At 37.4% G+C, this 22,265-nt stretch overlaps 1 protein-coding gene across 8 annotated transcripts in view; it reads left to right on the forward strand.

Moving 5' to 3' along the window:
* Positions 1–22,265, forward strand: part of Mtus2 (microtubule associated scaffold protein 2) — a 716,842-nt gene that overhangs the window by 298,809 nt on the left and 395,768 nt on the right. For 7 of the 8 annotated variants that reach the window (XM_087199504.1, XM_087199498.1, XM_004854793.3 and 4 more), the window contains one exon: positions 14,455–14,649. The exons of the other annotated variant lie outside the window; for it this stretch is intronic. In XM_087199504.1, coding sequence (XP_087055630.1) covers positions 14,455–14,649 — 195 coding nt within the window. The remainder of the gene's footprint in view (positions 1–14,454; positions 14,650–22,265) is intronic. 8 annotated transcript variants of the gene reach the window in all.

Below are 22,265 nucleotides of genomic sequence, written 5' to 3' on the forward strand. Positions count from 1 at the left end.
GTGGTTTATTGCTCATTTAGCACAGTGTCCTGTTTTTATCTTAGACTCATTTGTTCATAACTCCAAAGCATTAACAAAACAACTCACAACAAAAAACTAATTTCCCTTTCTATCCTGGTTGTTAATGTCAGTGAACTACCATTGTCTTGTATGGTTTTCTTTTGCTCATACTTTCATTATGCTTGCATAATGAAGTTAACAAAAGTGTGTGTGTGTGTGTTTGTGTGTCTGTGTGTGCGTTTGCTTTAACTTTGCTAGACAGAATTTTAAATCAAAAGCACAGGAACTAAGCCTTTTCCATCTCTTCATAATCTTGCCTATTCATGCATCACATTTACATATGGATCTTCTTCATTATGAACCTTTCTGGGTTCACTTTGCCAGTTACAGGAAGTGACCTTCCATTCTGACCAATCACATTGTAGGAAAGCCCTGCAGAAGTCTATTCTGTCCGCTTTCCTAAAGTCCCCCAAACTGTTGTATTTTCAGGTGTGCATGGTCAGAGTGGGGCATGGTTTAACTACAGTGGTTCCCTTGGAGACCTTCCAGGTATGTAAAATTTTTTTCTGGAAAGAAAGATAAATTACCCTTTCCTTGCCACCCACCCCCCCAAACTAATCAATTAGCAAGACCTGCTGATTTGGTAACTTCAAGTCATCACTCCTCTCCTTATTTGTTCTCAGTGAATCAAGACTTCTCTCTTCACTGCCGTTCCCCACCTGATTTCCCTACCTTTTGCCTGGCTCTAATCCAAGCTATCTTCCACACATCAAATCAAATCTTGCCCTTCCTTTACAATTATTTATTGGCTTTTCATTGTACTCAGAAGAATGATCAAGAGCCCTAATGCCAATCAAATGTGGTCCAACCTGCCTCTGCTGGTTGAAATGCCCTTTCCCTAACCTGGAAGCTCCTGCTGATCCTATACAACTCAGCTCAAGGCCACTCCACCAAGAACCCCTTTCCTTGGCCAACCTAGGCTGGACTAGGGGTCCCCTCTACTTCATGCTTCCACAGCTCTGTGCTCATGCTTCTGTCATGCCACTTAGCACATTTTATTGTCATTTTCTGCATTTATGTGTCTGATGGTGGTGTTAGCAGGGACAGTGGCCTGTTGAAGACCCAGAATGGCACCTAGTATATGTTCAATCAGTGGTACTGAGTGAAGCTGGAGGAGATTCAGCCCTGCTCTCTCTTCAGTTCAGTTCTCCTAGGCTGCTTCATTTTCACTCTGCTTGACATCCTCATCCAGTGTCCCCTTGTGTTACTCTAAAGTGACCATGGCATTCACTGACACCCATTAGTTATTCAGAAGTGGGTTGTCCAATTTCCATGTGTTTATGAAATTCTTGTGGTTTCTTTTGCTATTGGTCTCCAATTTCATCTCACTATGGTCTGATAATATACAGGGGGATAACTTCAATGCTTTTGGACTTACTTAAACATGTTATAAGCTAATATGTGGTCTCTTTTGGAGAACAACTTGTGTGCAGCTGAAAAGAATGTGTATTCTGATTTTGTCAGGTGGAACACTCTGCAAACATCTGTTAAGTCCATTTGTTCAAGAGTTTGTTTGAGTTCTAGTATTTTGTTGTTTAGTTTTTGTCTAGTTGATCTGTTTGTGACAGTGGGGTATTAAGGTTTCCAATACTATTGTATTAGTGCTTATTTGAATTTTTTATGTCTGTTAGTATTTGTTTTATATAGTTGGGTGCACTAGTGTTTGGTGCGTATATATTTATGATTGTCTATCTCTTCCTCTTGGATTATTCCCTTTACAAGGATTTAGCATCTCTCTTTGTCTCTCTTAATCAGTGTTGGTTTGAAATCCATTTGGTCTTCAAAGAGGATAGCTACTCCTGCTTTTTGGGGGGTTCTTTTCACATGGAGTATTGTTTTCCACCCTTTCACTTCCAGTATATATGTTTCTTTTTAAATTTTGTGTTTTTTGTATGCAGCATAGTGTTAGATCTTGCTTCTTGACCCATTCTGCTAATCTATTTCTTTTGATTGATGAATTGAGACCATTAACATTGGTGGTTATAACTGATATGTATTGAGTTATTCATGTCATGACTTTTCCTTTTTGTTGTATTCTCCCCCTTTGCATTTAATTTCTTGTTGTGCCTGATAGATTCATTCTGCTGGGCTTCCTGGGGTTGTGATTCTCATTGTCTTTGCCTAGGACTTTGTTTATAATTTTTTGAAGTGCTGGTTAGGTATGAAGTTCCTAAGGTGCTCTTTGTCATGAAAGTATCTTATTTCTACATCAATTTTTGAAAGATAGTTTTGCAAGGTACATCAGTCTGGGTTGGAGTTTTTTTTTTCCTTTAGGGCTTGAAATACATCACTCCAATCTCTTGCCTTGAGGGTTTGTGTCTAGAAGTCTGCTGTGATTCTAATGGGCTTTCCTTTGTATGTGATTTGTTTCTTTTCTCTAACTGCTTGTAAAATTTTGTTCTTCTCTTGGGTTTCTGGAGTTTTAACTATTATATGCCTATGTGTAGTTATTTTTTGCCCATGGCTAGTTGGAGTCCTATATGCTTCACTTATCTGTATGTCAAGTCCTTTTCCCCTTCTTGGGAAGTTTTCTGCCATTACTTCTGTGAATAGATTTTTATGTCATTTGCATGCTCTCCTGTTTCTTCATTGACTCCAATCAGTCTTATGTTATTCTTCTTTGCATCATCTAGCAGTTGCTGGATTGATTTCTTGTGGTCCCTTACTATTTTTAAGAAATTTTTCTTTTCTTGGTCACTAATTGCAAGCCTATCCTCCATATCTGAAGTTCTGTCCTCACATTGGCTCATTCTCCTGTGTAAACTTTCAATTGAGTTTTTAATCTCCTGGAAATCTGTTTGCATCTATTTTATGGATTCCATTTGTTTCCTGTGTTGGGATTCCATCATGTTCCTCAGCTCCTCTATTTTGTTATCTGTTCCTGCTCTAGATTTATCATTCATGTCTTGCACTGTGGGCATAATCTCTGTTGTTATCTGAGAAATTATTTCTGATTTCATTTTTTTCCAGATCCACCTTAGTTGCCAGTTCTGGGAGTCCAGGTCCTTGAGTTTATTATTATTCCATCTTGCTTCCCTTTTGAGAATTTATCCCAGGTTAACTGCTCATTCCTTACCAATAGTATAGGTATGTCTTTCTCCTTGTACTCTCTCTTCATAATCCAGGACTTCTCCACCTGTATCCAGATTCAAACCTTTTGTATAAGTGTTGAACATGATAGTTAAATCTGAGAACTATAACTATATTAAGGTTGTTTGGTTTTCTCTATGATGAGGGATATCCCAACATGTGAGACATGCAGCCTAAAACTGGGATAGTCTCAATGTAAAGCTTAAGCATTATTTTCCTGGGGCAGCAATTGCCACATTAGATTGAGCCTTGTAGTTATATCTGGAGTCATATGTCAGGTAAGCTGTGGTCATCTGAGAGCTGGAGGCTGCAGCACCTGTTTCCAGAGTGGCTCACTCCCTTGACTGACAAGTGTTGGCTGTTGGCAAGAGGCCACAGTTCCTTCCATGTAGGTCTGTATTCAAGGCTGCTTGCGTGTTCTCATGATATGTTTGTCAGCTTCCCCCAGAATGACCAGACCAAGACCAAAGAGGAAGCTGGAATGCCTTTTTTTGATATAGCATAAGATGCCTCACACCCTCAGTGTTCTATTAGTCATACAAGTCACCTCAGCTCACTGTAGGAGGGAACTAAACAGGGTGTGAATACTAGGAGGTAAAGATCATTGTAATGGGTAGGGCAGCACCTTGGAAGCTGGATACCACTGGTTGTTTTCTGGATTTCAGTTATGTATACTTTGCCCACTTGCAAAAAAAAATTACTCTTTTTGATGTACCAGCAGAGGCTCATTTTTTATAGTCATAGATACAGTTTTTATATCAGCTCTGTGTCTAGAGTGCTATCCTCTAAGTCAGGTCTAGGCAGGAATGAACCTACTTAAAGATAGTTGAGTATGTCTCCTGGGATCCAGTTCCTCAGGAAAAAAAACTTACTATCTAAAGAGATAAATTATCTCACCGTCATACAATAGACAGTGGTTGGATAAGCAGTCTACTTTGTAATCTGTTTCTTTTAAAAAAAGAGACACAACGCGGAGGGCACACAGGAGTCACTGGCCCATGGCACTCCTGAAATGCAACAGGACACATGTTATTGGTGTCTTGATTAGAACTAAGTCATCCTACTGCCCAAATGATTTTCATGACAGTTGCCTCCATATTCTGGGCTCTTATTTCTGCTCCCTTAGTCTTCCTCCCTTTTCAATAAAAGGTTTGACTCAGAGATGTTCTCAGCCTGATTTATGCATGTAGAAGTTTGACTGTCTAAAGCTCTTCATTCAATTAGTATTATCCCTATTTTCGTCTAAGATGACAGTGTTTATGTTGGTATAATTCTCTTTAAAAGTTAGTGAGTCTCCTATGAATGTTATTGGACTCCGTTATACAAAGCCATTCCCTCCAAATCACTTTAAAATAAAACTTTCTTTATTTTGGGCTTTTGCTAAGGTCACTGATCAATGAAAACCTTAATCTTCCTAGAAGACTTATTGCTTAACAGTTATTTATTTCATCTATTCCTTAGGTCAGATTTTATAAACCTATCTTTGGTTTCATCGTTAAACCATATTTTTTCTGATAGTGGTCTGAATATGATCATTGGCCAAAAGCTATTTATTAATTTTGTTATTGCTTTTCATCTGAGAGGCCAGGAATTTTCAAACCTAGCAAGTGCTACTTCCTTTACTAGCACCTTTATGTTGAATTCTTTAGCTTAGCTCTTTACTTTGCATGTTACCGGAGAATAAAAGGAAGCTGGGCAGTGCCTTCAGCACTCTACCCAGAAATTTTAGCTACATTCCAAAATTCATTGAGTATGATCTCTGTATTCCATATTACAGCATGTAACATTGTTGCTAAATTTTCTGCCGCTGATTAGTAAGGATTCACTTCCTGTCAGTTTCTTTTTTTCTTTCTTTCTTTTTGTTTTTTATTTTTATCCAGTGGTCCCAACACCTTAGGCCAATTACAATCACCTGGAGGTGGAGGAGTCCCACATTTCTGTGCTCCTCTGTTAGAATTTCTGATTCAGAAGGGCTGGGATACCAGAATTTTTTTGTCAGTTTCTTTTTCCTTCATTAAGTTTCCACTGACAGCTTCCTCGAGAGTTATAATGTTTTCTCTAAAAGTCTCTTTGAAAAACCTCTTCAGGTTTTTCACTTGTGTTCTCCTCAAGTGCCTTACAGCTTCCATCCCCTCACTGGCTCCAAAGCTGTTTCTACATTATTTAGTTCTTGTTATGGAATCACCTCTTTTCCAAGTATAAACATCTGTACTAATTATATGTTACTGAATTATAACTGGCTTAAAGTTACAACAATAACTTACCATCTAATGGTTTTGTGCATAAGGAATTTGGTACAGCTAGGCTGGATGATCCTGGCTTGTAGCCTCTCAGGAGGTTGCGATAAGGTCTGTACTCATCAGAAGAGATTTGGTTTGGTCTCCAATCACAGAATGTTCAGTGGAGGATGCAGTCCCCAGTTCCAAGGTGAAGCAGTTTCTCACATGGCTGACAAGGTGATGCTAACTGTTGCTGGAGACTTTGCTTCCTCCTCATGTGGACCTCTGCACAGGGTTGTCTTAAATGTTCTCATAATGTGGCTTCTTGTGGCATGAGGAATCCAAGAACAAAAGAAATAATCTCCAATATACAATCTTTATGACTTAGACTCAGCAGTCACACACTGTCACAGTATTTCATTAGTCAACCAAATCAGCCCTGATTTACTGGTGAGAATCACTGGAGGGCCATCTTAAAAACTGGTTACTGTGCTTCTTGACCTATTTTTTTTTGGTAGATGCTTTTTTGTAGTTATAACAACATTGCCTTTAGTGATAGCAAATACACTGTGATAGCAGTGTATTTGGGGTATATATTATATATCAGACAATATGATAAGCTCTTTAGCAGCAATTTTCACTGAGGAAATGGAGGTTCAGAGTTCGAGTGTGATCTGAAACTAGACACTTGGCAGTAATCATAGGAAATGCAGATATGAAGTACAATCCTGAAATGTTCTACTTCCCTTGCTTTGATTATTGTGTTCTTGTCTCCATCAGGAGAGCTGTAGCCTTAATACCAAAGGATTTGCTTGCAGAATTTTGTCACAGTGTGAAAGAAGCTTGGTGGAAACAGCTGTTGTCTGTTCATATTCCCAAGCAAGGTGAGAAGCAGAACTGCTTCTCAGCTATGAGAACAAAGCAAATCATTTCTCTACAAAGTGTCTGTGAAGGGAGAAACTGTCTATAAAAGTAACTAGCACGAAATATAAGAATATCAAGAAATAATTTGACTCAAAAATTGCATTGGCCTGGATATCTCAATATTCTAGAAAAATAAACCACTTCACCTACAAAATTATACAAGAAAAAATGACCCTTGAATAAAAACCCTAAGTCATTACGCTTAATGACCTTGCTTTCACTTGGTATTTTCTTTCTGTAGCCTTCGTATTGCCTCTGTTCTTGTTCTGCTGCTCTTTATCTTAGGTTGTGGCTATCTATGATGAATATGTGCTTTTGCTCCCTCCTGTGGGTGTCAGCCACACTTGGAGACCACTCTTAGTTTGTTTCTGAATTTACCATAACATATGTGAAGTCCCTTGCCAATGTAGGCATCTGTGAATGCACATTGACTTGGACTAATATACATTTACTTTCTTAACTTCTTTATTCTACTGCTGGGATGTCAAGAATGTTGGACAATGATGGATGGATATTCATTACTATAATATTGAACCTTAAATAAGCAGTCCAATGTGATTCTAGTTGATTGAGATATTTTCATAGCCTTCTAAAGTCATAATTTAGAAATACAGAAAAGAAAGAAAACTAGAACAAATATAGTTCAATTTTCCTTAAAATCAGATGCTTTTCTTTCTTCAAAGGATTTATCTCTCAAAAGAAAAATAATATTACTTTGAAACAGCAACACATTTTACAGCTTCAATAGACAGCAAAATCTCTTTTATAGTTCAAACAGAAGTTTTTTAAAATTTTAATTTCTTTTGCAAAATCTTGTCAGAATATGCGACCATGATAAAAGTAAGTTTACTTTACCTTCTTTTCATGAAATTTGAATATTTAATTATAGAATATTTTTTAATGTTTTCAACTTTTGAATTTACTGTAATTTCCTCATTATGGTTATGTTTATTTGGAAGAGTCTTTCATCTGCTATAGAGAACATTTGTTTCACCTGCCTGCTGGAGCTGTTTTGTGGAGGACTTACAATGACAGATCAAATTCTCTGACCTAAGACCTTTAAAACTGAAGGTACTGATACCCATTGGATTGAGGTGATAGCCGAGGCTCTCTCTTAAGGTTTTATTTAATTGGAGATAAAATTATGAATTCTATTTTAATTATTTTATTTAATAAAAAGACTTTATATATAATTCACATACTAATACAACTCACCTTTTAAGCGATACGATTCAGTGATTTTTAATGTATTCACAGAATTGTGCAGTCATCACAACAATTAACTTTAGAACATTTTCATCATTTATAAAAGAAAGAAACCCTGTGACCATTAGCAGGTATTCCTCATTTCCCTCAAACCCTGGTCCTGGGAAAGTACCAGTCTGCCTTCTGTTGCTAAGGATTTGCCTATTCTGGACATTTCATATAATGGAATCATATAATACATAAATTTTAGTGTTTGGCCTTAATATTGTCAAGTTTCATCTATATTGTAGCATGTACCTTATCCCTTTTGTGGGTAAATTTTCCAGTATACAGATATCTGTTCATTTACATTGCTTTCATTTTTATCTTTTGCGAATAATGCCACTAAGAAAATTGAGGTGCCCACAGGGATGTATGTTTTCTTTGGGTATATCTAGAAAGTAGAATTACTTGTCATATAATATTTCTATATTTAACCTTTCAAGGAACTGCCAGACTATTTTCCAAGTCTCTGCACTATGTATGTATGAGGGTTTTCATCTGCAAATCCTTGCCAACACTTGTTATTATTTATGTTTCTGATTATAACTAATCTAGCAGATATGTAGCAGTATGGCATTGTGGTACTGATTTGCATTTTTCTGATAGAGATGATATTTGCATCTTTTCATGGCCATTTGTGTGGCTTTTTTTGAGAGATATTTCTTTGAACCCTTCATTAATTATAAAATTTGTTTTTTTTCTTTTTTATTGTTGAGTTAAAATAGTTCCTTATACATTTTAGGTACTAGACACTTATCAGATATGTGATTTGCAAATATTTTCTCCCATTCTTAGTTTTTTTCCTTTCTTCGAAAGTTGGAATCTTTATTACAACTCACCAATTATGTTTTACTGATGACTAAAATATACATATTTTATTTAATCATTTAATTAAATTTTAATTTGTTTTGTAAATCATTATGGTTATTTATGAGTCTTGGACCCTGAAGTATTAAGGAAGTTAAAAGTTGCGTTTAATTTCTATTTAAGAGCCCAGCATTGTGTATTCTGAAAAGCAAAATCAGTGCCTTATTACTAGCAGCAGTGACTGGAGGTCCAAATTATATGAAGAATGTTCTACTGACACCTTTGTGTTATGGCTTCACTTGATGTAGAGGCTTGTGACTTTAATTTATATTTTAAGTAACTGTGGCAAGAGAGTCCCAGAATTAGTTTTTACTCCAACAGGGCAACTTGGAATAATAAATTGTTGCCACTGTTGGCTAGCCCAGACAGCCTGGCCGTTGGCCATGGCCCAGGACCATAAAAATATGCAAATGGTAACCAACTTTGGGCCAGAGCATTGAGTGCTATACCACTGTTTGAAATTTGTCAAGTTGTGCTAATCTTTGGACCCTGTTATGTACTGTTTGTAGTTTCTTAAGTTTCATATGTTGAAACTCTACTCTCCAGTGTGTAGTATTTGGATTTGGTCCTTTGTGGTATAATTAGAATTAGGTGCAGGTCGTGATGGAAGTACAGGAAGAGGCCATGATAGTAGTGCAATAAAAGACACCAGACCATCCTTTCTCTGCCATGTGAAGACACAGCAAGCATGCTGCTATCTGAAACCCAGGAAGAGATCCCTCTCCATAACCCAACTGTATTGGCACCCTGCTTTTAGAACTCTAGCCTCCAGAACTATGAGGGATAAATTTCTGTATTTTAGGCTACCCAGTCTATCACTGTGTATTATAGAAGCTCGAACTTCCTGAGAGTGGTCCCATCTCTTATCAGAGAAGTATTGACTAATGAATGAAAAGCAGTAGCTCTCTAGTAAGGACCATCAAGTGTGATGGTGAACATCTTAGTCACTTTACCATTGGTGGGACAAAATACTCCCCCAGATACCCCACACCCATAACCTAGAGGAGAGATTTATTTTGGTTCATACTTTGAGGGCTCAGACTATGCTTGGCTGGCTCCAAGGCGGAACTAGCATGGTGGAAGGGTCTGGTGGAGGAAAGCTGTTCCACTCATGACATCCAGATATCAGAGAGAGTGGAATGAGCTGGGAACAAGAATACACCCATCCAGGTTACACCCTTAGTGATCCACATCCTACAATCAGATCTCACTTATAACAGTACATTTAGCTATGAACTCATCAGTGGATTAATCCACTGATGAATACAACGTTCCTACAATCCAGTGACATTCCAAACATATGGATCTAATAACAAGATTCCAACCCAAAAGGTTCATGTCTATTTCATTATGCAAAATGCATTCAGTCCATCTCCAAGAGTTGTCTCAACAGTTTCAGCATTGCTCAAAAGTCCAAAGTTCAAAGTCACTCTGAGACTCAAAGTAAGCTCTTAGCTTTGAGCTCCTGCAAAAATCGAAAAGAAAGTTAAATAAATACTTTCAACATGTAATTCCAAAGGGTAACTATTCCTATTCCAAAAGGGAAGAATGTAGCATAGAAAAGAACTGAACTAAAGCAAGACTGAAACTCAGCAGGGCAAATGTTAAATCCTGTTGCTCCATATGTATCATCTGGGGCATGTGATTGTGAGGGATAAGCTCCGAAGGGTTCAGCGGCCTGGCCCCTATGACCGTGCTGGTTGCAGCCCACATGGTTTCTCTCTTGGGCTCTTTCTTTTTACTCTCTGTGGCTTTTCTCAGATGTTCCACATTTCTGGCATTTCCAACTCCCTTGGGTTTCCACTATAGCTATCGCTCTTGGCTTCATGCATCACTCCTGGCAGAGATTTTGCCCTTATTATACACATTGCCTGCTATCCCAGTCCTTCCTCTGAAATCTTAGTGGAAGTCTTCATGACACCATAACGCTTGCATTCTGCATGCCTATAAAAATTGTGTTCCATGTGGATGATACCTAAATTAGCCATCAGCTCAAGCAGTAGCCAGACTCCCTTGGACCATGGCTACCACAGCTTCTGGTTTCTGAATGGCTGAATTTGTGCGAGAGAATTCCCTAGCTAGCCCTGAGTGAACAGGGTGCCCTGGGTCTCTCTTCTCAAAGCTTCTTTTTAATGAAGCTAATCTGTTCAGCAACCACACCTTCAGGGGCTCCAACTTCACAGGTACTTCCTTTCTGGATAAGCTGAAAAGGTTTCAAATCATTCAGGTCTAATATTTGATCCTGATTCTCACTTTAGAACTTAAAGCAACCAAGGATACCTTTGCCACTGTCTGCATGTTGGGCTGCCTTAAAATCTCCTCCACCCAATTAATTAGACCACCACATTTTATAAATTATTTTTCTTTATTAATTTTATTGGTACATTTTAGATATACATAATGATCACATCCATCGTAGGGAATTTGTACCAGTACATGATATATCTTAATTTTTTCCCCCATTCCCCTGCCCTCCTTTTTTTTGGGGTGGGGGTACTGGAGATCGAACTCAGGTCCTTGCGATTGCACAGCAGGCAGTGAAACCACTGAGCTAAATAAATCCCTGGCCCCCCCTACCCTCCTTTTAACCTTTCCCTCTCTCCTTATTTACAAAAGTTTCATTTCCATATTTCTGTCTTTTCTCATTTTATTATTTTCCCTTTCTTCTCCCCCAACCCTCCCTAGTTCCCCTTCCTATTTGAGCATTTTCTTCCTGTTTCATAATACCTAATATATATTTTGGTTCTTATTTACACATTTAGTTTCTAACACCAGAGAAACAATGTGATATTTACACATGTGTGTTTGATTTATTTCACTTAAGAGTATGGCCTCAAGATGCATCTATTTACCTAGAAATGTCTCAAGTTTATCCTTCTTTATGGCTGAGTAGTATTCCATTGTATAAAAAACCATATCTTCTTTATCCATTTATCAGTTGATGGGCATTTGGATTGTTTCCAAGATATAGCTATTACAAACTGTGTGGTATAAACATGGGAGGGCATATATTGCAGTGATATGATGCTTTTAATCCTTTTGGGATGATACCAAGAAGGGGAATAGCTAGGTTGAATGGAACCTCTCGTTTTAGGAATTGCTACACAGCTTTCCACAGTGCTGCACCAGTTTACAGTCCCACCAACAGTGGAGAAGGGTTCCTTCCCCCGCCCCCAGCCCCTCCAGCATTTGTTATTGGTTGATTTCTTGATAATTGATATTCTTTCTGGAGATGGAATCTCAGCATTGTTTTAATTTGCATCTCTCGGATAACCAGTGATGTTGAACATTTTTTCATATATTTATTTACCATTTTTACCTCTGAAAAAACTATAGTACTCTGAAAAAGGACATCAAAGAGGATATCAGAAAATGGAAAGATATCCTTTGCTTGTGAGTAGGAAGAACCAACATAGTAAAAATGGTCATACTCCCAAAATTGTTATACAGATTTAATACAGTCCCAATCAAAATACCAATTGCATACCCCACAGAATTAGAGAAAACAATCCTAAGATTCATTTGAAACCAGGAAAGGTCTAGAATAGCAAAAACAATTCTGGACAACAAAGGCAAGGCAGGGGGCATCACAATCTCTTACTGGAAATTATATTGCAAAAGTACTATAATAAAAACAGCATAATACTGGAAAAAAAATCCAGATCAGTGGAACAGATCAGAAGATGCAAAAACAACTCCAAACACACTCAGCTACCTTATCTTCAACAAAGGGGCTAAATACCTACACTGGAAGAAAGATAACCTCTTTAATAAATGATGCTGGAAAAGTATGGGTTTATTTTACAGAAAAAATTGTATTTACACACTTGAATGTTTGTATATAGAGTCAATTATTGATTAACTAGTTTAAGGAGGAGGTTATAGATAACTTTGTGATGGCATATCCCTAATTCAAAAATTCAGAATCCAAAACATTTTAGTTTGATACTAAAAATGTTTCAGATTTTGGAGCATTTTGGATTTCAGATTTCCAGACTAGGGATAATCAATGAGTTAATTCTCTGAAAATATTAAAAAATTTGTAAAACTTTGAATTATGAAATACTTGTGGTCCTAAGCATTTTAGAGAAGGGATATTTAACCTTTTGTAAAAAATATTGTGATAGGTTTAATGTACACTTATTGTTTAAATTGCATTTGATTTTTAGAAGGTCTTTTACAGCTCTATAGATACTCAAAATCAGTTTGATGTGAACTAATTGTGAAAATGATATCTGGTACACAGGTACCCTTTACTGTTGGATGGGCATAGTCGAGAAGTCTATAAAATAATATGAGAGTGATTTGAAGGCCTTAAACATGACATTAATTGCTGATATTAATGAGCCATTACTACGTCTTAAACAGTGCATTATTTCTTCTTTTCATAGATGAATACTTTTTCCAAGCATTAGGGTAATGTATGGTGGGAATATTTGTAGCCCCAGGTCCTGATTCCCTTTTCCTTCTGTACTTACTTGTTTTCTCCCCTTCCTTTCCTAACACAGGAGTCAGGAAACCACAGGTGTGCATATTCAAGTTGTCCTTATCTGGACAACTGGCCATGGCTTCACTTTCAAGGGGAGCTGCTGGTAGAGGAGAAGGGAATTGGAGGAGACTGTCATTGACTTGGCATGGCCTGTTCTAGTTCTCTACATATTTCTACATGTACATACTTTCTAACATATGGTTTCTTCATTGGTATTTTTAAATAAGTGGGCCATTATTTAAACTATGTTTAGTCTGAAATTTGATTCATTTTTTATTAGATAATAAAGATTTGCTTAACCAAGAATGTTACTGAATGTTCTATATGCAAACCACTCAGGGTAAATATGGCTACAGGTAAAAGTTGTTAATTGATTGTATGAAGACAATATATAGAATATTAAGAACCTTGGACTTTATAAGATTTTAATGAAAAACATTGATGTATCGATAGCTTTCAAACTCCTATCTGGTGCTGAGCGCCTTTTTGTACTGTTGTGATGATCATCACTGAGCTGTTGATGGATCCTAGCTCAGGATTAGTTGTGGTGGTGCTGACATGCCAGATTAATTGATTGACTGATTAGTACTGGGAATTGAAACCAAGGTCTTTGCACTGAGATACATCCCCAACTGTTTAAATTTTAATACATGGGTTCCCTAAGTTGCCCAGGCTATGCTGAAACTTGCTATTCTCCTACCTCAGCCTCCCAGAGTGCTGGGATTGCAAGTATGTGCCAGCATACCTGGCCAACATGCCAGATTTTATACCATGACATTCTATATCTTAAAACAAGCTGGCTTTCACATATCTGGGAACTAAATTTGAAGTTTGGGCTAACATAAAAACAGATAATGGACAAAGGAAAAACCTAACATCAATTTGGACACCCATCAAGTCCTGGGGTACAAACAGTAATGTTCTTACACCGAATCTGTGAGGCCAGGCTTGTCATCATTCTTTACAGGATGTAACTCTGGTTTTTAGTGTTAGGGTAAAGGCTTTGGGGAAATATGGTGAATAGTTGAGAGAGCCCAGATTTCAATCTGTCTAGCCCATCTCATTCCTGCACCTCTCAAAAGGTTAGTGGGATGATTCTTCATACATACTTCTATAAAGACATGCTGACTGAAATCACTAGTGAGTATTTGTTGCAAGGGTTCTTTGCCAATCATATGTCAAAATTTCAGGTGAATCTCAATTCACAAATCTAGGTAACTTGCAACAATAAGTATTCTCTTTTCATCTGACACCCTAAGCATTTTATATTTTCCTTCAGCCATATGGTAGAGTAATTTATCTGTCCTTGACATATCTGCTTAATTAGACTGTGGACTTCTCCATGGCAGGAATTTCCCCTCCTCTTTCTGATCTCTCTGAAGCCTAGCCCATGGTATAGGGCCTTTCTCTTAAAAAGATTTATTTGCAGAATTGAACTCTACAAGATTAATTTTCATCTGTTTTTGGTGGAGATGGGTTACAATTCACTATCTGTGGCATTCTCTTTTGGTGAACTGAGAATTTTTGTTTTGTTTTGTTTTGACTTCATTTTAACAGATTTAAAGAAAGCCTCCAGTTCAAATGCTGCAAAATCTAATCTACCCAAATCTGGGCTTCGTCCTCCTGGATACTCACGTCTTCCGGCTGCCAAGCTGGCGGCATTTGGCTTTGTCCGGAGCTCCAGTGTCTCCTCGGTTTCCAGCACTCAATCTGTGGACAGTGCACAGCCAGAGCAGAACCGGCCGGTCACCCGTGAGTGGGGCCAGAGGGGCGAGTGGGGTGGGCACACACCTGAGCATTCTCCAGCAGGCCTGACTCTGTGCTGAGGACCGGTCAGTATTTCTGGGTCCCTGTGCGTTGGTTTCTTTGCCTGATTAAGACTACAGATAGACTCTTTTAATCTGTCCTTGTTATTATTGTTACTGCTTTTTAATCCTCCACTTAAGGAAAGTGGCCAATTTGACCCTCTTCTTTTCTTAGTCATAGGGGATTAATGTGCTAGGAAATGATTATAACAGTCTTAAAATCTAGAAAATGATTTACTTCGGAGACTGATTCCAGAAGCCCTTTATTTCATGGGTTCTAGGTAAGAAGTGAAAGATCCATGTGCTATCATGAAACATATTAGGTATTAAGTATTCCTTGAATGAATCATTTAGTGATCTTTGTTTCCCCACAATGACTTCACGTTGATGCAGCACTCAACTAGATTTCTAAAAGTTATCTAAATGGTGTTAATATGGATAAGCATGGCGGAGCAACTTTAAATCCATGGCAGCTAGGTCTCCATAGCTGAGACAAAATCACTCTAGGTCTTGTTTCCTGAGACATGTTGTAGGCTGTATTTTAGGGTGTACATTGCTAGCCCACTAAGCAAGTCATAATAGCCATGGTTCCTAAAGGTCTGGAGATTGATTATTTGACTGAGCTTACGAACCTCATCTTAGCCTCATCAAATTCAAAGTTATTTTTATGCAACTGAAGCCATGACTCTCAGATGTTGGTGATCAACAACTGGAGAGATGGGAAAAGCTCAGATGTTTTTTGTTTTGTTTTGTTTTGGTACTGGGGATCAAACTCGGGACCTTGAGCTTGTGAGGCAGGTGGCAAAACCACTGAGCTAAATCCCTGGCCCTAGCTCAGAGGTTTTTATGTGGAGAGCTGCTTTAAAGGAATTATAGAAATTGAATTGATCTGAAGTAATGGGGGAGAAAGGGAAGAGGGAAGAGAGAAAAGAGACAGAAAATACTTTTTTTTTCAATTATACTTCTCCAAGTTTGTTCATTATCTGGCCTTTTTTGGGATTAGAGACATGATGTGTAAAGCTTTCGTACCTTTATAGTTCTAAATTTTGGTCTACCTAGTTATTCCAGAATGCCATATGTTACATTTTCCTTTACCTTGATGTGGTTTTAAGTGGCTTCTAAGGGGATTTTCTTTGCTCTCTTGGTTTTCTGAAGGTGCTATGGCTCAGATCTGTTTTCATGTAGGATTCATTTTAGGAATATCACTATAATTAAGGATAACATCATTACATAGTAGCTGCCTCAAAATCTGAAACATAAATATAATAAAGAATTTGTAAGTGTGGAATCCGTGTTTGTGTATATGCACATGCATATTAATAGTCTTAAGATTTTAAAATACAGGAGAAACTATTTCTAATCATTTTTAGTTAAAGAACTAATGACATATTTCTCTTTTAGAGAAAACATTTAAAAAATCAGGATATTTCTTTCTAAAGAAAGAGTTAAAATTTTGATATCTTATGAAAAATAAATATTCTCAAAGTAAGTTAAGCCATATCCCCAGAATAACAGCTTTTGTTAAAAAAGAGCTAAGAAGGGTGGGCTGAACAATTCTACATATGCTTAGGATAGTCCCACTTCCACTTCAAGGGATACTAGCTAAGGATCCCCTCAATGTCCAGGGAACAAGGCCTGTTATGTTCCAGAGAAAATAATGCCTATTTAAAGACTTTATATTAAAATTGATATTTGCTCCTCAGAATTGTTTTCTATTTTACCAAATAGCATTCAAGAATTGATTTATAGTTATTTGGTACTTACTATAAAAAAATTTGTGCTTTATAAATAAACCACAGAAAACCTTTGCATGTACTTAAATTGATGTCTGAGTACCATCAACCGTTATAACTAAAATTATTATTAGATTTAAAGTCAAGAAAAATTGTGTTTTCCTTCTAGTGGAGAGACAAGGTGTAAGTACAATATGAAGCTCTTTAGAGACCTGGAAATTCTTAGATCATATCCTACTAGTAAAGCTTTGTTGGTTCAACTTGTAGAAACAGCCTATGTGATATAAGATTTGGTTCTTCTTTTTCTTCTTGGACGGTTGATTACATGCAGACATTATGGTCACATAGGATTCATTTTTAGGAATACCACTGTCATTAGGAATTATATCATAGCACAGTAGACATCTCAAAATCAGACACGTGAAAATAATACAGAACTACTTGCAAGTGTGTAATCCACACTTTCAGATGCTCATTCTAATATGCGCTTCTGAATAATGTTCACACTGACTGTTGCATGCTATATTTGGGATACTTCTAAGTGATGTATTATCAATTTATTACTGTTTCCTAGGCTATCTTGGCTCAACTGCAACTTGTTGCCCAACTGTTGTCTTCCTGGGTCCTGAGGACAAGTGGTGATAAGTGTGGAGAGGGGACCTAATATAGCCCCCCACCCCCGAAACGAGGTGGCAGGGGCCATTTGGGACCCAGCTGTTCAGCATGGATTCTTCTCTCATCCTTGAGCTCAGGTTCTGTGTCATTAGTTCAATCCCGCTAGGCAGTGGCTTTGTAAGTCAAGTGCTTTTCTTTGTCTTTGCACCTTTTCCACACATTATTTGCAAATGGATCAGACATACAGAAATGAATTATGTGCACAGAGAAATGAATTACGTTCATAGGCTATTAGAACTTTAAAGTATCTTACCATCATATTTTCTCTTTGGGGTTATCTAAGACCAGAAATCATGAGGCAAAGAATTTGAAAAGAGAAGTGAAAAAGAAAAATTAAGAGTTTTGTCCTATCCCCTTTCCTGGTAAAGAAAAGCAGTAGAATGACAGGGCAAGTGGGATGCAGGTGAGGAAGTAGAAAAGAGGCTAACATTCCTGTAGGTAATCAGGGCACAGGATAAGTGTTCTTAGAGCCTAGAAAATGACAGAGTTGAGGGCTGGAGGCTGAGAGCTAATTCCTGAACAGGTACTCGCGACTTTATCAGAGAGTGTTATAAACTAGGCAGTATTTGGACGAGTGGAGGTAGGCTCTAGGAGGTCATCTGAGGAGCCAGGCTATTGGTGCATCCAGAAAGCCTTCTGCATTCTAAGGCGTTCCCATCACTGGTGCTGTTCATTGTGATGGGTCTCCATGAGCCCCATGCATCTGAGCTCCTCAAAGTTTGCTCTCAGAATTTGTGCCTTCAATCTTTGCCTTGGTTAGCTCATCCATAGCTGTCAGCACACTGGATATGTTACTCACATCCATCTCTCCAGCCCCACCTCTTTCTAGAAGCACTCATCCCAATTCTGAATGCTCAGTCACATGTCTCCATCCAGGTGACCCAAGTCACTTCCAACTGAACATTTTCCCCCCAAACCCCAAAGTATTTGTTTTCTTTTATAGACCAACACCTCATCTCGAAGCTGCTGTATCTTTTAATGATGTCTGTGATTTGGCAACTCAGGCTGAAAGTTGAGGAATAAGAATTATCTGAAAAAAAAAAAAAAAGAATTATCTGTTACCTGCATTTTTGCCTTCTTTTATACTCAATAATCAATTCTGGTTAATTATTTTTCTCTGGCATATACTATATAATTTTTTATTTTCTCATTATCTTACTTGAAATCTGTGATAGCTCTCACCTTGAGCTATTCCTGACATATCTTGGTTCTCTACTTTACAAGACACACAGTCCAAAACAGCTTTCCCTTTGACCTTGGTTTGATTGTTCCATGATGTCCCTGCATCTGCTTCAACTCCTTGCTGGACATTCTAGGTACTCCATGAGCTGGACCTGCCTGATCTGCTTCCATATTTCCAGTACACCATCTTCCAACATACAGCCTTAGTGTTAGTTAATGAGCTGTTCACATTTTTTCTGAGGGCTTTCAGTTTCCTGCATTTGAGTTTTGGATTTTTCTCTGGAACATATTTCTCTGCTGTCTCCTATCTCTCTCTCTGTAAATTTCAGGTATACTTGAAATTCCTCTAAAAAGCCAATCCAGTATGATCTTTTCTCTTGGGAATTCCTAGGGCTCTTTCCTTATATCTTTTCTTATCATGTATTTATTTATTGTAGTGATTTGTTTCATGTCTTCACTGTAGATTATAAACTCCTTGAACATAGGGGTTTACTAATTTTAGTAATTCTCACACTAAAGTATACTGTCCTTCACCTTACCAAAGTTTTAAGGTAGTTCTCTCCCAAAAGAAATGTTTCCTTTTTTTGTTTTTAATCTAAGAGTGTGGGAAAGGAAACTTTTGAAGAAAGCTCAGGTAGTTTTTAGATTAGGCTGTATTTGGACCACATTTTTATTTGGTGTGCATATTTTCATAGTGAAGTTCATAATTATCGTTTTCACAATCTTTCTAGGATCTCTAAGTTACTATTTTCATTGACTTTGATGTACCTATAGATAACTTATGTCAAAAGATAGGAAAGATAATAGACAATCTAAAGTATAATTATCTTGAAAAAAAAGTCATACAGGTTGATCTAATAGTCTTACAAATGTGTAACTATATATCTCTTGGCATAAATTAAAAGATTTTTAAATATTGGGCTAAAACTTTATAGTTGAGACTATTCATGAGAGAATTTCAGTGCTTCCAAAATTAGATATCTTGATTTGAAAAGATTAGATATCATTAAATTCTTGAGTTTTATTTCTTGTTTTAATACTGAAAATAAAAAGATCTTCTCTTAATTATTGAATAGCATTTGGGTTCTGGGGTTAATAATCCAAAGCCAAAAATCACTAGCCTCTTTGGAAGGTTAATCAATGAAAATGAGGTTTAATATGAAAGCTTTTTGCAATGTTCATTCAACATTTACACTCATGAATACTACAAAATACATTTACATACATAGTTTGATTTTCTGTGTCTGACATATGTTTTAAGTAAGATCAGAATTGATAAGAAGTGTTAGTTTCTAATAACTCCTACAGCCATTAATCTATCTCATGTTTATTGGCAAAGATGGAGTCATTTTTTATTCATGAAAAAAAAGGAGCTGAGAATGGTTTGTGAGGTAAGATTTCAGAGAAGCTATTGCCTATTTGAGATTAAGCTTTATTTACATCTTTGTTCATTCCCTTTCAAAACACTTGGACAGTGATCAAGTCTTCCCAGAGATAGGAGTAAACTTGTTTTATTTTGCTTTTAGGAAAGTTGACCATTTATGGTTGTTAAGATAAACTGCAAGTTTGTGGAGCATATTTTTATTTATATTAAAACTGTCTAATTGAATGGCTTCATTTTTCTTGGCTGTCTTATTTTATGAAAATTAGCTTATCTACTTTCTCTCCCCCAGGTCCTGCATTCTTTTAGCATCTACCACATACTAAGCAATAAGCTCAGTGCGGGAGCCTGGACTCCAGTGTCCTCACCCTTGCAGGGAACTGTGAAGATAGGATTATACACAGAAATCCATGCAGGAAAATTCTGGGTGCCTATTACTAAAGAATAGACAAAATTTGGTGCACAGGTAGGAGAAGAGGCACAGGAAGGCAAGGATATCTGATTCCCTCTGAGCTAGGGTGAAGAAAGACCTCACATCCTGAGGGCCTCTTCAGGCTGGCTCAGCGCTACTGTATTATGCCTCTGGATTCCATACTGATTTCAGGTAATGACATTCTGGGTTTGCTGTAAAATGCTACAGCAAAGAAAACTTAGTGCAGGTGGGGAAGAATAGATGAAAAATGCTTAAGGAAGCTTTGAAATTCCATGAAGCTGGATGATGAAACCATGAGGGTTATGAAAATTATACTATTCCACTTCTTGTGTATGTTTGAAAATTTCTTTTAAAGACATTTTCCCTGTACTGGCTTTTATTTCATTTTATTTTCTCATATTTTTATATTTAGCAGTCTCTAGAAAGACCTTAGATATCTTCCTTGTTTTTCTTCCACTTTTATTGAGGTATAATGAATAAACAACTGCAACAACAAAAATGTATATTTTCAGTGTACAGTGTGATGTTTGGATATATCCATACATTGTGAAATGATTACCACCATCAAGCTAATTAATATGTCTATTAGCTCATATAGGCACCTTTTAGAAATGTGTTTATTGAGAATATTTAAGATCTATTCTCTAGCAAATTTCAAATACATAATACAGTATTTAAAAGTATTGACCCAGTGCTGTACGTTAGAGTAGCAGAACTTATTCATTTTCTTTAGTTGATACTTAATACCTTTTGACCAACATCTCTCTTTTTCAACAGTACAAAAAAAAAATCACACTCTGAAGAAGATTGCCTGGGTTTAGATGCTACCTTACCATTTCCCAGCTCTGTGACTTTAGACAAGATAATTAGCTTCATTATGCCCTTTTTTCATCATAGTAAAATAATAATACTATTAATAATAATTAAAATACAGTTTTAAAACCATCAATAAGGTTGATGGTAACATTAAATGGAATTGAATAATCAGTGGGCTAAAAACAGGCTTTTTGGTATATATCTAAAATGTCCCCAGAAATCTCATGTACTATATTTAAAAGGTGATTGGATCAGGTACAGTCACAGCAAATGCCCTACTCTAGGTACTAGTTTTCTATGTCTTCCTGCTTAATGGGCAGTTCTGATTGGATGTCAGAAAACCAGAAGGCTGATTGGGATCCAGACAGTAACGAGCAGGCTCAAGAGCTTTCAGGAGGGATAAAGGAGTCCATTGGCAGTTGAATTAGAGGCCATGTGTGTTATACTTTGGCAGAAAATTTGCCTTCATTTTCACCCATGTCCTGAGACTTTGCAGAAGACTGAGATGAAGGGTAGCAGATTAATTCATCTGCTGGAGGAAATTTCACAGCATCTCAGTGTTCAGGCTGTGGCATGGCTACTGCTGGATGCTTTTAGCCCAATCTACAGTGAGAATCAGGACCAAACAGCAGAGCTAAATGATTTGACAATTTTGTAGTTTCTCCAGAATGGAATGACCTGAAAAACTGGAGCAAAGGAAAGTATGATTGTAGAAGAGATTGACATTAAAAAGAAGCCAAGTACTTTGCATCATGACAACAGGAATGATGTTTTGAGGGCATCTCAGGATCTAGCAAAGCCCCACCTATCACAGGCTCAAGCATTCAAAACTTTAAACTTTCATTTGAGAAGGAATCCATTGGTACCTACTCAAGAACAGGCTACTACTGAATTGGTTCCTCAGGATTCATATCATTGTCTTCAGCCATCCCAGCACTCAGAAGTCACTACAACCATGGCCAAGGGAGCCAAGGCTATTGCTCAAGCCAGTGGCAGACTTTAGTTTCATCCACATGATTATATTTTCTCAGGCATGCAGAATTCAAGAGTTATGGAGTCATGGAAGTTTCTACTCAGGTTTCAGATAAAAGCCTCTATCCCAGGCGAAAACATGTGACAGAGTTAAAGTACCTGCTAGGTGCCTCTGAGAGGATGATGCATGAAGCTGTGAGGGTGAAACTGAAGATGCAGTGGAAACCCCAGTAAGTTAGAGATGCCAAAAACATGGAATATCTGCTGAGGATAGCCACAGGCAGTAAGCATAGCCAGCCCAAGTAGCCAGCCTAAGAGAGGCCATATGCACTACAACTAGCAGTGCAGTGGGGACAGGGCCACTCAAGCCA

This window comes from Heterocephalus glaber, unplaced genomic scaffold (genome assembly GCF_053883595.1).
Source record: "Heterocephalus glaber isolate CG9 unplaced genomic scaffold, H.glaber_assembly_v1.0 deba00001720, whole genome shotgun sequence".
Taxonomy (NCBI): domain Eukaryota; kingdom Metazoa; phylum Chordata; class Mammalia; order Rodentia; family Bathyergidae; genus Heterocephalus; species Heterocephalus glaber.